At 57.0% G+C, this 16,413-nt stretch overlaps 1 protein-coding gene across 1 annotated transcript; it reads right to left on the reverse strand.

Moving 5' to 3' along the window:
* Positions 1-671: 671 nt before the first annotated feature.
* On the reverse strand, positions 672-4,327 carry EDF1 (endothelial differentiation related factor 1). The gene is made up of 5 exons (XM_053908573.1): positions 4,146-4,327; positions 2,591-2,642; positions 2,093-2,253; positions 1,699-1,792; positions 672-1,084 (listed from the first exon to the last, which is right to left on the reverse strand). Exons 1-5 carry the CDS (start codon positions 4,221-4,223, stop codon positions 1,023-1,025), a joined length of 447 nt encoding a protein of 148 aa, XP_053764548.1. The 5' UTR covers positions 4,224-4,327; the 3' UTR covers positions 672-1,022.
* Between the last annotated feature and the right edge of the window lie 12,086 nt (positions 4,328-16,413).

Consider the following 16,413-nt stretch of genomic DNA (forward strand, 5'->3'; position numbering starts at 1 on the left):
AATCACTTATTCATTAAGTAAGCTCCAACCAAACCCAACGTGGGGCCTGAACCCACGACCCCTGAGACCAAGAGCCTCACGCTCTGGGGCACCTGGGCGGCTCAGTCGGTTAAGCATCCAACTCTTGGTTTCTGCTCGGGTCACGATCTGCCATGGCCTCATGAGTTCAAGCTCTGGGTCAGGCTCTGTGCTGACAGCGTGGAGCCTCCTTGGGATCCTCCCTTCCCCCTTCATTCTCTCTCAAAATTAATAAATAAACTTTAAAAAAAAATCACACGCTCCACCGACCGAGCCAGCCAGGCACCCCCACAGGAAGTTTTGACACGGCCCTGCCTGGGCCTGGAAGGTCCCACTGGGCACGGCCATCCCGGGGAAGGGGAGACAGCCACACCTGCACAGCCAAGTGCCCCCTCCTGCCTGGGGTGAGACCACGTTGCCGTCCAGCCCACTGGAGACTCCACGCCAGGGAGGGCACGGGTCCGGGATCAAGGGGCTGACTGAAGCCTGTGGCCTATCCCAGCAGACGGTGACGAGGAAGCGGCACCACAGAGGGGGACCTTCAGGGTCCCTCAAGTACTCCCCAGGGCATGTCAGGAGAACCCTTTCTTCCCTACATCGTGGGCCAGAGAGAGACACACGCGGGGACCCGCAGATCAGACCGGACACCAGCAGGAAGGGCAACACGTTTATTAGCTTCTCTAAAAGCCGACTGGAGAAGACATCTTCTCTTCTGGGTCAGGCCACCCCACCCCACAGCCCCGCCAGCGTGAGGGTGGTCCCGCTCAGAGCTCCCCGGGGAGCCGCCCCAAGGCTGGGCAGACACCAGGGGTGGGAAGGAAAAAAAATCAGGAGAAACAATACTTTGCAAGGTTTTGTTTGACAGCAGGGTAGAGGGGGTTCCCGGGCAGGGCTGACGCCCCGCGTTCCGCTCGGCCACGTGAAGAGACCACGCTGGCACCGGTGGTCAAGGGGAACCAGCCAGGCGAGATCAGCCGGAACGCACTGATTTCGAGGCTTTGTGTTCATTTCGCCCTGGGCCCCTTCTCAATCGGCTTCCCGATATCCTTCCCCCGGAGCTTCAGGCCTGAAAGAGCCATTGGCCCGCTCACCGCCACGGCGCCCCGTCTGGGACCCAAGAGGCGGGGCGGCGCCACAGCGTCCCCACCCATCCGCCCTGACACGGCAGCATTGCCCGCACGACGTTCTCCATGGGAAGGAGGGAAGGAGGGAAGGAGGCGGGAGAGAGCAGGGAGGCGGAGGATCACCAGCAGTCCTGGCTGGGCTTAGCCCCCCACGTGCACCTGCCAGCCCCCCAGCGGACAGGCCCGACGCCCCTCCCAGAACCAGAACTGGGACTCCAGCGCTCTGGGAGCTCCCCGTGCTGGGGGCCATGCTGACACCAGAGAGGAAGTCAATGCCCATGGCGGCAGGGGAGGGGGGGACACAAGTGCCTGAACAGGAGGGCCACTGGGCCCTCTGTCCACAGGCCCAGAGGGCGCTGGCCAGCAGCAGAGAGAGGGGTAGACAGGACGTGAAAGGTGAAAGCAGGGGAGGGCGCCCAAGACGGTGCCCTCATGAGCTTCTTAGGGGTCTGGAGAATTCCACGGCCTCAGGGGCCATCCTGTGCTCAGCACCTGCTGAGGGCACCCGGTCAGAGGGCAGCAGCGGAGACCCAATGAGGGACCTGAAGACACTCACCGATAGCTCTCTCGATCTTGCCCAGAACCTGGTTATTAGGAATGGCCCGTCCGCTTTCATAGTCCGCGATGACCTGTGGCTTTTCGTTGATTTTCTAAAGAAACGTATCACACGCATAGCGGTTCGGTAAGAAGAGGCCACGAAGCTAGCACACAGCCAAGGGAGTCGCCACAAGCACCACCTTTCAGGCAGCACGCGGCCGAGGGCCTTACTGAGCAGCTGGGGCTACACACGCTGGAAGCCACCTCATGCTGGAAAGGAACTTACGTCCGCCCTGACCCGGCTTCCAGAGAGAATCCCAGGGCCGAGGACAAACAAGGCCTTGAGTCCCGGCCCCCTCCCCCCACCCCCCTCCCCCCCGCCAAGCCTGGGAGGATGACCCTGCCGCGCTCACCGTGGCCAAGTCCTTCTGAGTCAGCCCCTTGCTCTGCCGGCCTTGCTGGATCACCTTGCCCACCTCCAGGGTCACCCGGTCGTGGTGCAGCTCCTCAGTCTCCCGGTCCAGCTTGGCCGTGTTCTTGGTGATCGAATGCTGTTTGTTCTGGCCGGCGGCCCCTGGACCAGCACGCGACAAAAACAGAGGACAGGGTTTGCAACAAACCCAAAATAAAGCCGTTTCAAGACGGGAACCAGGCATGACAAGCGACCTGTGCCAGGGAGACACGGGAAGCCAGGTATCCCAACACGGGGAAGCCACAGGCACAAGAGCATGGAGTCCAGAATTCGGTCCCCACTACAGGAAGTGAGCACAGCTGCTCAGCTCAGACCCCAGGCGTCCCCCAGCCCCGCAGCGGCCCCAGCACCCCTGGGGGCAGCACAGGCGAGGCGGGCGCCTGTCACAGAGGTGCCCCGACAGCGCACCCTTGTTTTGTGAGGAAGCACAAGTACTCACACTTCTTGGAAGTCTCCACATCTTCTCCCCGTCTCTGAGCTGCTAGGATAGCCTAGAACGTTCAGAAAAGGGTTCTGGTCAAAATCGGCCTTGGCAGGGTCTGGCAAACACCAGCTGAGGCCGCTGTTAGCCGGACAGCACGCGTGCCCACGGCAGGCGCCTCTGGAGCCCGGGGAAGCCCGGCTCGGAGCTCCCGGCCCCAGGCACTGCTGCCTCCCTCTGCTCTCAGGCACGAGGTACCCCCGCGCCCGCCACCCCCACCCCTCGCTTCCTCACTGCGGACGAGCACAGGCTGACGGGTTCCTCTGAGAAATCCGTGCTCACGGCGGACCTACTCCTCCACTAGGCTCTCCTGCAAAACCAGGAAGGAAGGTCAAGCGCTGGCCGGGTGCAACCTTCCTCCGTGGACCTGACTCCTGAGAGGAGAGCCCAGCCCCCAGACATCACCAACGAGAGCAATACCCTTCTGTCTACGTTTGCCAAAAGTTAACGCAACGGATTTCTTGACAATTCTGATGCTTCGGAGAAGTGACCGGGGCCCTTCTGAGTGTGACACGTTCAGAGACGCTGTCTAGACATGTTCGGGTGACTCCTAGCTTATGGCTATGAAATTTCCTCTGGGGAAAAAAAAAAAAGGAATAGCGAATTTGGTTTTGACCATGCAAATGATAAGGTCGGGGCAGGTCAGCGACTGCCAGGTGCTAGGGCTGCACCCAGTCCCGGCCCAGACTGGGCCCCAGGGCACAGGCCCCAGGCCCCGCAGAGGTGTTCACTGAAGCTCACAGGTGAATTCTGCATAGATTAGCCACGCTAGAGACCTGTTACCAAGTACCTCCCAGGGCGTGTCATCTACACTTGAAAGACCCAGAAGCACTGGGTCTCTAGGCCACCTCAACCCAGTCACAGGGACCCCCGATGGCCTGAAACGCGCCTCCGCGATGCTCCACAGGCAGCGTCAGGCTGCCCAGGCATCTGCGGGAGAGACCCTGGGGGCGTCCGTACCGCCTCCGCCCCCTATCTGCACCGCGGTCCCCAATCCCCGCCCCCAGGTCCACCTCTTCGACCTCACCTGGTCCCCCATCCCCCCCATCCCGGCTGTCAGAGGCCGCAAGTCCACCCTGTCCCTGTCCCTATTTACAGCCTCGTCCCCGGACCTGTGTCCCTGGCTCCAAAGACTGCTGGGCCCTTCCGCACCCACCCCAGCGCAGCCGGTCCACGCCCCCACCATCTCCCTCACCCCTCCGTCCTCCCACCACGCCGACCTGTCGTCCCATACCCTGCGGCCGGGCCCTGGCCCTTGCCCGCAACCCGCCTCTGTCGTAACTGTCCGAGCCCGGCCATTTTCCTCACGCCGGTCTCCCGTCTCCTAGCCCCGGCGCCATCCCCTCACGCAGGCCCCTTGCTGATCCGCCGCCCCCCTGGCCCACCCAGCCCCGGTCCCCACCCTGCCCCTAGTCCCCGTCCCCACCGGGTCCCCCATCCCCGGGCTCCCCGCCCCGCGGCCGCCCCGCCCGCGCGGCCGCCCCTGAGTCCCGAGGCCCACACGGCGCCGCACCTGCTTGGACTTGGCCTGGGCGGCCGTGGGGCCCTTCTTGCGCAGCACCGTCACCGTGTCCCAGTCGCTCTCGGCCATGGCGGGCAGGCAGGTCCGGCGGTCCGTCCGGCGGCTCCGCGGCAGCTGCTCGAGACCCGGCGACGCGACGTCCCCTCGTCGCTCGGCCGCTTCCGGCGCCCGCCGCCGGCCCGCCCCCGCCTCCCCATTGGCCGGCGGCTCGGGGGGCGGGCACTTCCCTCTTCTCGAGGCCAATCCGCACCCGGCTCGTCCGAGGGATCGGCGGGCGGCGCGCGACGTGGGGAGGGAGGCGTCGGGGCCGTGCGCGGCCCGGGCGCGGAGGGTGCTCTGACGGCGCCCTGGGCTAGGCCCGGGGACGCTGGCGGCAGGGCGAGGGGACGCGCGGTGGGGACAGCGGATCCCCGCTGGGGGGAAAGTGGGGAGGGGCGACTCGGGGAGGAGAGGGGGCACCGGTGTGCGGGGGAGACCAGGGCCCCTAGGAGGCGGAGGGGTGCGGTGGGGCGATGCGCAGGAAGAGCAGAGGTGCGGTGGGGGCGAGGGCGCCAACAGGAGGGATGGCGTGAGTGGGGAGGGTGCCGGGGCGCGCCGAGAGGACAGGACCGCGGAGCCCCGACCCCGGTGGGGGACTGGCGGCCCCGCAGGCGCTCGGTGGGCCCACACCTAGCTCTCGGGTCCACCTTTGGGCACGGGGAGGGACCACCCCCTTCCCGGTCACGTGCGCGGTGGGGATGCGGAAAACTGGATGCCAAGGGACACGTTGCCTCCTCAGCTTTTCTGTATTTGAGCTCAGTTTCTGTTTCGTGCTTTTTATTTCGTCACCCTGCACGCAGTTTGAAGTTCAGTTTCCCTGGAGTTGCGGTCACGTGTTGCAAAGATGTTGGGGACGAGGGTGGATCCGGGTTTGGTGGGGCCTAAAGCATATGCAATTTGGGGTGGGTCTCTCCTTAAAAAAAAAAAAAAAAAAGTTAAATGATAAAAATAAGCTTAGTTACAAAAGTTAATATTCTTGTATAACGTGTATATTTTGTATAATGTTAAAAATGGATGCTTTGGGGCGCCTGGGTGGCTCAGTCGGTTAAGCGTCCGACTTCGGCTCAGGTCTCGATCTCGCGGTCCGCGAGTTCGAGCCCCGCATCGGGCTCTGGGCTGATGGCCCAGAGCCTGGAGCCTGCTTCCGATTCTGTGTCTCCCTCTCTCTCTGCTCCTCCCCACTTCATGCTCTGTCTCTCTCTGTCTCAAAAATAAATAAACGTTAAAAAAAATTTTTTTTTAAATAAAAAATAAAAAAAAATGGATGCTTTATTTTACAGTAATTACTAGCTTACAGATAACTTACATAATGAGAAGTCAATACGTTTTCAAAAGCCGACAAACTCCTCAAGCATCACAAAGTTTGGAAAAATAACATTTGTACGAAGTATCAAATGCATCTCTTTACTGCTTTTGCTTACATTTTTGGCTGTATTCTCTTGGCCACCTCATGACTTTGCAGAATGGTTTTATGAAAACAGCAGAAAGACTCCTCAGACATTTCCCTAGGCCGTTTGACAGAATTTGTATCTCATCTTCGGTATTGACATTGGTTTGGATAACACTTGGGGCTTTGCATAGATGCGCTCACCCTTGGTGGCATTGCTATGGCTCCCTGCTCCACTGACGGGAATTCTGACCCATGCAGTCCCCGTCTAAAAGAAAAAAGATACACAGTACATAAAATTGTGTATACTGTGTTACGGAATACATTTCTCGGAGAAGATAAACGTATCGGGTGCGCGCCCGGCACCTTCCCCGCTCACGCCCTTTATCCAGATGTTGGGGAGAACCAAGTCCTCCGCTCCCAATTTGCAGACTCACTTCTGGTTCAGAGCCCAAATCTTGTTTTCTTCCTCACTTCCCCGTGCCTAGACTGTGGGGGTGGGCAATTCGCAGCCATAGAAGACGTGCCCACCCAGGGAAGGCAGGCAAAACAACATCATAAAAATCTCCCATAAACCCCAACTAAACGCATCCCAACTCGAGATCGCCATAGTGGGGTCCCAAAAATGCCGTGGTCTCCCCAGCGGGCCCCGGAAAGAGTGTGATGAAGGAACAGCCTACCTGGAAAGAGGCAGCGGCCTTAACCGATCGTTAACATGAGGTCCGTGGATCTCGCCAACATTTGACCACGTGAACCCACTACAGGGCCCTCGAGAGTCGTGGCTGGGATCCCGGCAAGAGAAGTCGCATCAGCCCCGCGGCGTTGCAACTGCCCTGGGTGGCTCAGGCCCAGAGAACGGCTCTCCAGACCTAGACGTCCTCTGTCCGCGCGGGCATCTGCCGGTATCCGCACAGCCCCATCTAGCCTTTGGCCAGGAGTCCAGGCCCGAAGCCACAAAGACTTCCGGTGCCCCTGTCCTTGTGGCGTGCTCTCCTACAAGGACACGGGTGGTGCAGGCGTCTGTGCCTCCTCCCACTCACCGGCGCACACCCCCTCCTGGCTCTGGGTGCTTCCAGTTGACTCAGGGTCCAGGGAAGAGTAGCCTTGGGGACGGAGCTGGAGCGGGTGTCACACAGCCAGCTTTAGGAGGCCTGGTAAGCAGTGCGGAGCTTTCCGGCGGCGTCCTGCCAGTCGTGTTGGCGAATCCTCTGCCTGCAGTGTTGAAGGTAAGCTGTCTATCAGCGTCAGCCCTTTATCTTCAGACAGAGAGGAGAGAAAAAATTATAAAGCCTTCTGGAAAACAAAAGCCCCAGCTGTTTCTATATTTCTAAGATAAAGATTGATTTAAATATTGTATTCCCAGTAAAAGATTAGCGTTAAACCTTATCAACTGAAAACTCTCTAGTAAAATCTAGTAAACGCGAGAGTCTTCGTGAACGAGGGATTATTCACAATAACAATAGACGGACTTTAAGGTGTTTCCGTGATTCCGCCTCCCGGTAGACCAGCCTTTGTGTGATTCGCCACTCTAATTTTTTTTTTTTATTGTGGTAAAGTACCCTTAACACAAAATTACCGTCTTCGCTATTTTTAAGCATACCGTCCGCTAGTATTAAATACATTTGTAATGCCATGACACCATCACAAGCATGCATCCTCATAACTTCATTTTGTAGAATTGAAACCGTGTCCCCCTTAAACGCTGACTTCCCATTCCGCATGCCCCCCCTTGGATGCCCCCCCCATTCCACTTTCTACGATTTCGCCTCCTCTAGGGACATCATATGAGTGGAATCCTGCAATATTTGTCCTTCTGTGACTGGCTCTCAGCAGTGTCCTCAAGGCTCACTCATCGCACAGCGTGTGTCCGAAGTTCCTTCCTTTTTAAGGTTGAATGCTATGCCGTCGTGTGCCGGTACCAAAATTGGCCATTCAGCCAGCCAGCCAGCCACCTGCGGACATGGGTTGCTTCCGCCATTGGCCGTTATGAATGACGTCATGGGTAATCCTGCTGTGAACACAGACGTACACGTAGCTTTCTGTCACCCTGCTTTCAATCCTTTAGACATAAGGAAGTGGAATTGTTGGGTCGTATGGTATTTCTGTCTTCGAGTCCCACCGTGTTCGGACTTCCCTTGCTTCCAAATGAGAAGTCAGCGGTGGGTGCCGTCGTTGGTAACATCGTCCTCCGCAAGTCATGTGACATGGTCTCCACTTTCAAGACTTTTCTCTTGATTTTTGGATTTTCCTTTCAAGTGCCCAGGTACACATTTGGTTTTTTATTTGGGGGAGAGACAAGAGTGTGCACGCCCAAGGCAGTGGGGGAGGGGCAGAGAGAGAGGAGGGAGACAGGATCCCAAGCAGGCTCTGCGCTGACAGCTTCAAGCTTGACACGGGGCTCGAACTTGTGAACCGAGAGATCATGACCTGAGCCAAAGTCGGAGGCCTAGCCGGCTGAGTCCCCCAGGCACCTCACTTTTGTTTTTATTTATCCTACTCGGGTTTCCTGAGCTTCTTGGATACATACGTTAATGTTGTTCATCACATTGGGATGATTTGGGGGCACCTGGGTGGCTCAGTCTGTTAAGCGTCCGACTTAGCTCAGGTCATGATCTCACGGTTCGTGAGTTGGAGCCCCGCGTCGGGCTCTGTGCTGACAGCTCGGAGCCTGGAGCTGCTTCAGATTCTGCGTCTCCCTCTCTCGCTGCCCCTCCCCCACTTGCACTCCGTCTCTGTCTCTCAAAAATGAATAAGTATTAAAAAAGAAAAGGGACAGGGGCGCCTGGGTGGCGCAGTCGGTTAAGCGTCCGACTTCAGCCAGGTCACGATCTCGCGGTCCGTGAGTTCGAGCCCCGCGTCAGGCTCTGGGCCGATGGCTCGGAGCCTGGAGCCTGTTTCCGATTCTGTGTCTCCCTCTCTCTCTGCCCCTCCCCCGTTCATGCTCTGTCTCTCTCTGTCCCAAAAATAAAAATTAAAAAAAAAAAAAAAGAAAAAAAAAGAAAAGGGACGATTTTTACTAGTGTTTAGATATTTTAATTTTTTCTGTCCCACTCTTTGTCTTGTCTTTTCCCCGGGATGTGATCCTGCTAGTTCTGTCTGTCCCACCGTTCTTTTTTCAATCTTTATTTGCTCTGCTCTTCAGATTGGATAATATCTCCGGCTATTTTCAGGGGCCCTCGGCCTATTTTCTGCTTCTCTGATATGGTATTTAGCCCAGAGAAATTTTCCCTCCAGCTGCTATATCCAGGCTGTCTCCACTGTAGGTGTCACAGGAGGTGACATCTGGGCTTCGCCTCCAGTGCACAAGGTGTCGTGGGTCTGACAGTTCCAGACGGACGCCGGCAAAGAAGAGGCCTCTTCGAGATTTGAACACGAATGACCCGCTGAGTTTGCCTTTGGCAAAGAGTGCTGTGCCCACAGTGTGGACAGTGGGGGCGTGTACGCGGGGCTGGGGCGGTGTCCAGGGGAGTGTGGGCGGTGCTTTGGACTGGCCAGGGCCTAAGGAGGGGCCAGGTGCCTGGAAGGGGCAGAACGCCCTATGGAAGCCAATGACGTCGGGTTGGATCCACACACCAACGGGCCTCTTGCTGATTGTTAACTTAAAAGTGACTGGTTGGGGCGCCTGGGTGGCTCCGTCGGTTGGGTGACCGACTTCGGCTCAGGTCACGATCTCGCGGTTTGTGAGTTCGAGCCCCGCGTCGGGCTCTGTGCTGACGGCTCGGAGCCTGGAGCCTGCTTCGGCTTCTGTGTCTCCTCCTCTCTCTACCCGTCTCCTGCTCACGTTCTGTGTCTCTCTCAGTAGTAAATAAACGTTTAAAAAATTTAAAAAAATAATAAAAGTTACTGGTTATTTCCTTTGTCCGCATTTCGGTGAATATTGTTAATAGCAGATCCCTATAATACACTATGATTGTATTTCCTTTCCCATATAACTTTTTCCTATATTGATGGTTGTTTCTAATTTTCTGGTCAGTCGTATGTTTTGTTTTGTTTTTTGTTTTGTTTTGTTTTGTTTTGTGTTTTTCTTCTCTTTATGTCCCCCCTTCCTGTCTGTGAGAGCTGTCATCTCTCAAGGGGGCCCACCCGTCCGGTGACTGGTCATCTTTGTGCTTCCCAGGCCTCGTCCTCTGCCGCCCACTCCCCCCAGCCCACTGCGGGACCCAGATCAGCCCGGACCTGCCCTTCGGAGCTTCCCTGAGCCCGGCTCTCTGAGGAGCTTTCCTCTCCTGGAGCCGCTGCTGGCCTCTTCTTGGCCAGGTGTCGGTGGCTTCCTGACCTTGGTGGACACGCTCCAGTAGCTTCCAGACCAAGAGTACGTGGGAGGCACATGTTTTGAGACACAGCACGTTTGAAAGTGTCTTTATTACATGAATTATAGATTGGAATGTGTTTTGTCTTGGATTTCAAAAGCGTGTTCCCTTGTCTTCTAGTGTCCACCTTTCTGTTGAGATGTCCCGTGCTTTCCCGGCTGTCAGTCCTTTCTGAATGATCTGCTTTGTGTGGGTGCATCCTCTCTCGCTCTCGCTCTCACTCTCTGAAAGTTTGCAGAATCTTTTATCCTCCCTCCTTTTCCTGCAATTTCATGATGTGGCTTTCTTTTTTTTCCCATTTTTTTCAATGTTTATTTTTGAGAGAGACACACACACATACACACACACGCACACACACACACACACACAGAGCACAAGCAGGGAAGAGGTAGAGAGAGAGGGAGACACAGAATCCGAAGCAGGCTCCAGGCTCTGAGTTGTCCGCGCAGAGCCCGACGTGGGGCTTGAACTCAGAAATCACAAGATCATGACCTGAGCGGAAGTCGGAGGCTTAACCGACTGAGCCCCCCGGGTGCCCTCTTGTGCTATTTCTTTCATAACTTCTTCCTCTCGATTGTCTGTTTCCACTCTCTGAAACCACTGTTACTAAGATGTTAGAGTCTGGCATTAAGAGTCTAATGCTCGGGGTGCCTGGGTGGCTCAGTCGGTTAAGCGTCTGACTTGGGCTCAGGTCATGATCTCACGGTTCACGGCTTGGAGCCCCGCATCGGGCCCCGTGCTGACAGCTCAGAGCCCAGACCCTGCTTCAGATTCTGTGTCTGCCCCTCCTGCCCTCACTCTCTGTCTCACTCTGTCTCTCAAAACTAAATCCATGTTAAAAAACATTTAAATTCCTTTTGTTTCTGTTCTGCTTTTGGGAGAGTTTCGAATTTTATGATTGTTCTGCAGACATTTTTCTCTAACCCGATGGCACACCTTGCATTCCTAAGTGCTCCCTGTTATGTTCCGTGTGCCCCGGTGGGGCCCCCCTGTCTCACAGGGCTTTCGCTCTTCTCCTGTGCGGGTGCCGATTTCAGCTCTGTTCACGTTTTCCCGCGGCACCCGCAGCGCCCCTGCTCCCCTTCCGTCAGGTTTGGTGTCTGTGCCTCACTCGAGTGTGCGACAGCCCTCAGCCGTCTGTCACACTGCAGAGGAGCAGCTGGGGGCCTTGTGGCGTGCCGGGGTCTTCCAGGGTGGGCTCTCGTTCAGGGTGATCGGGCTGGGATGCAGCGCTTTCTTCCGAGGGTCCCAAAGAGCAGTATCTCGCTGACCCACTGTCTCCCGCTTAGCCTTACTGCCAGCTTCCAGGGAGCCCGGCGGCCCCGAGGCCGGAGAACCGCCGGATTCACCGCCCGCTGCCCGCCGGTGAGGAAGGGCAAGTCACCCGGATGTGCCGGCCGGGGAGGAGATCGGGGGTCCAGCTGTCCTTGCACGGATTTCCGGCCAGTCCTGCAGCGTGCGGCCCCTGCCCGCAGGCCTGCCTCCGCTGACACCACCTCGTCCTGCGGCCCAAAGGCTAGATCGTAACGACACTAGCTAAAAGTTCTGCTGCGTGCTACCAATTCCGGATAACGTCAGTGATAAAATACCGCTCAAGATACCTCTTGACTTAAGCCCAAGTGGGCAGACTTCGCATCAGCACACTGATGGAGACCTATCTTTGGACACGCGCTGCATGCGTGCACACCAGCTACAACTTTGTTTCTAGCGGGAGCTCCTAAAGCTTGGGTGCACCGTGTTTCCGGCCCCGATGGGATTGTGTTGTCGTGCGTTTAAACAGAAAACCAGACCACATCGGTGCAGCCACTAACGCGCTTGAGTTCTTTGAGTCCTGTCATTCCGGACGGCCACTTGGGGTTTTCATTTGAATTCACAGTTTTTCAGCAGCAGAGATGTCCGAAAGCCACTAGGATTGCTTGTGGTCGAGTCACAATTTCCAGAAGGCGGCGTAAAGTGGGATTCTTATGACTCTTTGCCAAATGTATCCTGTTTCAAGTTCCCCCTAATCTGTGGCTTCGAGCGAAAGAAAATTACCCAAATTAAGGTTAGTAAAAAGTTGGACCAACTGTGCGCAAAAATAGACAAATACGGCTGGGCTGTCTCTTGAACGTGAGAAGAAAAAGCAGATCAGCCGTGACAAGTTTATCATCAAATTTGCAGATATTGAGGCGGAAAAACGGACTGGATTATAACATCAGTCACTGCAGCAAAAAACTTGTACGTTGGTGTAAGTATTCCCTTGCTCATGAAAAAATACAACAATGTAAAGAAACTTCTAATCCATCATTTTTTCCTTGTTTGTATTTTTTAAATGTTTATTTATTTGTGAGACAGAGCGTGAGTGGGGGAGGGGCAAAGAGCGAGGGAGACGCAGAATCCAAAGCAGGCTCCAGGCTCTGAGCTGTCAGCACAGAGCCCGACGGAGGACGAACCATGAGATCATGACCTGAGCCAAAGTCGGACGCTTAGCCGACTGAGCCACCCGGGCGCCCCTATCCTTGTTCGTATTTTCTGTCGAACGTACTTCCCTTTCTTACCAGCATGATTGTTTACGTGAGGTTCGGCCAAGGAACATTTGTACTGCTTGCCATCACTGAATATTCTTCGGTTCTGTGCAGGAGGGAGATTAAAAAGGATCAACCAGTGTCCGGTTCGCCAGCAGGCCGGGAGGACCGGAAAGGCCCGTGTGCAGGAGGACAAGGCAGGGAGGTCACCCTGTGAGGGAGCACGGGCACCGGGGAGCGACTCCCTTCAGCCCCGGTCAGCGTCAGAGGGTAGGACCACCTAGACCAAGCGGGGACAGGGCATCGGCAGATGGTCACTGGGAGAGAGAGATGCCAGCTGGCTGGAGAGGGTGGGGGCTGACAGGTGTGGCCTGGGGTCTGGGGAAGCAAGGAAGGACGGTGGACAGGTGGGAGGACCAGGGTTGGAGGTCCCATTTGGGCTGAAGAATGTTGGGGTTCAGGGTTACAGCTGAACAGGGGAAGCCCCACTGCAGAGGGCAGCAGCGGTGGGCCCAGGAGAGCCCGCTGTGGCGGGGTGGAGAGACCCTGGGAGGGCCACTTGGAGCCTCCCAGAGACGGGGCTGCGGACCTTGGCCGGGTGATCAACTTGGTGGGTGCGAGTGTGAGCAAAGCCACCTCACGGTCTGCACGTTTGAAATGAGACAATCAGAGCAAGGTCCCTGGAGAGAGCAGGTGCTCGCGGCGCCCTCAGGGCCCGGGCTGCACTTCCGGCTGGGCCCGGCAGAGGGCGGCTGCGGACCTGCTGCTGTGCCCGTTGGGGAGGGGCGAGGTGGGCCAGGAGGAGGGCGGTGGCATCAGGCTCCAAAGACGGCCCTGGGGACCCGAACTCTGCCCAGCCATTAGTTACCGGATCGTGCCTTCATCTATCCAACAAAAACGAGCCAGGAACTGAGCCCCGAATGTGGCCAAAGGGACCACTGCCAAACAGGGACCCATATCTGGGGAAGAGACATACGACCTGATTTGAGTTACATGGGATGTGGGGAGGAGGATCCCTCTTAACTCAAGGCCACCAGGAGAGAGACTCCTCTATCTGGAGACCTTCTAAGGCCTGCAGAGGGCTCAGGGGGTTGCCAAGTGCCTGGGAGAGGAAGGGAGCTGGTCCCGGTAAGGGCCTGGCTGGTGCAAATGCCCTGGGGCTAGACCTGCCCGGTGAGCAGAGGCTAGAGATGCCCCGGGCAGCCTGGGCTGTTTTTTGTTTTTTGTTTTAAGGTAATCTCTATGCTCAAACTCACAACCCTGAGACCAAGAGTCGCATGCTCTCCTGGATGAACCAGCCAGGTGCGCCCAGACTGGGCATTTTAAATTCTGCCCGTGAGGTTGTGGCCTGGGCCTTTGGCTCTGGGGTATGGTGTGGCATTTCTGTTCTGAGGTTGGCTGGAGGGAGGTGGGTGCTAAACGGAGTAGGGAACCCCTGCGGAGTGCGCTTCCGGGTGGGAGAATCGGGGGTGATCTTTGTTTTCTCCGTGGTACTTTCCTGTGTTTTCCAGAGCTTCTGAAGTGACCTTCTGTTGCTTAAAACACACACGGTTTTCAACTGGTAATATCATCGGGTGCGTTTTAAAACGTGGGGTGGTGTAGCGTGAACGTGTCCCCTCCTCTTCCCCCTTCACCACTCTTACGACTTTCTGCGTCTCTTTCCAAGTCTACAGGGAATTGAGGTGGGCGTGGAAGCTGTCGCCCGCCTCTGCTCCCAGAGGACGCTGTGTTCTGCACACGTGGGTCACCACGAGCGACTTCGGCACGGGGTCACTGCTGGGGGCCAGCCCTGGGCTGACCCTTCAGGATGCCGGCTTCTCCTCCTCCTCTCTGCAGCTCTGGGACGCCCCCGCCCTGCTGCTGTTAAGTTAGCACGAGCCTCACCACCCGTGCGTTTCTCCTTTCTGAGGGGGTTGCCCTGGGAGAGGGACTGTGGCAGGTGTGCACTTTGTTGGGGGGGGCGGGGGGCGCCCCTCCCGACCGGCCTTTCTAGAAAGGTTCTGTCAGATGACGGTACAGTGAGAGCAAAACCGACGTCTTTCGGAAGCTGCTGCCCAGGGGGAGCCTTCTCATGTCTCAGAAACGAGACAGGACAGAAACTGGGTTGTGTTTGGTAAGGGAGCCCGTCCTTAGTGGGGGGCCTTCCCTCTGGGGACAGTGCTGGGCACAGGAGGGACCTCCCGTGTCCGGATCCCGAGCGGGGGCCTGGGTCAGCCCTCCTGCCTCAGGCTCCACGCGCACAAGCCCGAGTAAAGGACATGAGGCCTCTGGGAGGAGCAGCCTGTCGGGAGAGGAGGTGCCGCATTCAGAGGTGTCCCTGGGCACAGACGACCCCGTGGGAAAGGAGAACAGAGGGGCTGCCTGCCCTCTGGAGCTCGGGCCATCGAGTGGAGGGAGTGCAGGAGTCCAGAGACTCACTGGCAGCCGATGGACCCTCCTGCCCCGGAGCAGCCAGTGTTCACCGCAGCACGAACCCCAATCTGCAGCCGGCCCGTGCCTCTCTCTGGGGGGCGCCGAGGCCCATGACGGTGGCCTTCTGCGGCCTCCCAGACCCCAGCCTTCAGGGAGCAGGGCGAGCACGGTGCGGGCCTTCCTGGGGCTGCTTGGGGCTGTCCCGGGCCCTCCCTGGGCCCTCCCACTGTGGCTGCCTCGGGTGGAGTTTTGCTTTCTTTTTGGCAGGAAGGAACCTGAGTGGGAATCCCCTGAGCCGCCCGACGACCAAAGTGACTCACCCCTTTCCAGCAAGCCGGGACTGAGGTGTCCCCAGACCGAGCAGGCCGGTGGGGGCGGGTCGGCCACTTCCCAGTCGGGGCTGGGCCAGGGCTTCCTCCCCCTGTTCTTAGCGCTGCAAGCCCCAAAGGCCTGCTTTCATCAGAATCCAATGTTTTAAAAACGTGTGTGTGAAAATCCTTGGGAACAGCAAAGTCTAAAAGCACCTTCAGGCTAAAACCACTGGCAGGTACTTTAAGATTGCTCAGCGCTTTGGGCACCAAGGTCTGCAGGGGGTTGCCTGCCCAGGAGGCAAGAGCTTGTCCGGGGAAGTCTCTCCTGGACTCTGGGGCCTCTCTCAGGCTTCTCCGCTGTCCCCGATCCTGGAAGAGTGAGGTCTGACAGTCTCCGGAACCTGCTGTAGAAGGTAGCCAATTAGGACAGCTTCCTGATCTTACCCTTAAGGAAGGGGGTGGGGGTATACCGCTGCAGGTGAACCTCCTCTTTACAACAAGAGCCATTTCCTGCCGGGCAGCTGGTGGGTACACACCTCGGCCTTGGCCTCCCAGACGCCAGGAGGAGCTCACTAGGTGACGGTGATGGGACTTGAATGAAACCTCCACTGAACCTGTAGTTTGGACGGGGAGTTGCCTGTGGCAAACTCAGCCCGGAGGTTCACGGAACCCGGCCGCTATCCGAGCTCTATCAGAGGCAAGACAGCCTTGCTGCCGTATCCGGGGATGTGGCATTTTAGAAAGGGGACTCCAGACCGCACAGAGCGTAGAGCACTTAAATCGAGTAACTTCAAAGCCAGCCTGTTTTTCGGTTTGGACTGTTCCCATTGCTCAGATGAGCCCCTCAGAGTGGGGGTGCTGAATGTGCTGTGTGACTTGGGGGAAGGAATCTCACCTCCCTGAGTCTCTATTTCTTTTTCTGCAAAATGGAGTGAGCAGTTGCCACCTCTGAACACTGGCATGAGACAAAACGAGATGTTTGTCACATATTTGGCAAAAGCTGTGTTTAGTGAGAGATAATCCGTTTTATCCCAACTGTCCTTTGGCACATCAAGAGACAGACTGGCCTCAGGTCACACACGTGGAGGAAGTGATGGGGTCAACATTCGTATCCCCCCTCCCCCCGGCGCTGCCCCCCTTTTCTGCTAAGGCCACCGCCTTGTTTCTAGATAATGCGTGTTCCACATTTCCATGTGTCAGGAGGCCCTCCGTTTTTGGCTTTGTTTGCTGGTGAAATTCACACAACATAAAATTCACCATTGAAATCATTTTAAAGGGTACGATTCAGTGGCATTT

This window comes from Panthera pardus, unplaced genomic scaffold (genome assembly GCF_024362965.1).
Source record: "Panthera pardus isolate Hobbes unplaced genomic scaffold, ASM2436296v1 HiC_scaffold_20, whole genome shotgun sequence".
Taxonomy (NCBI): Eukaryota; Metazoa; Chordata; class Mammalia; order Carnivora; family Felidae; genus Panthera; species Panthera pardus.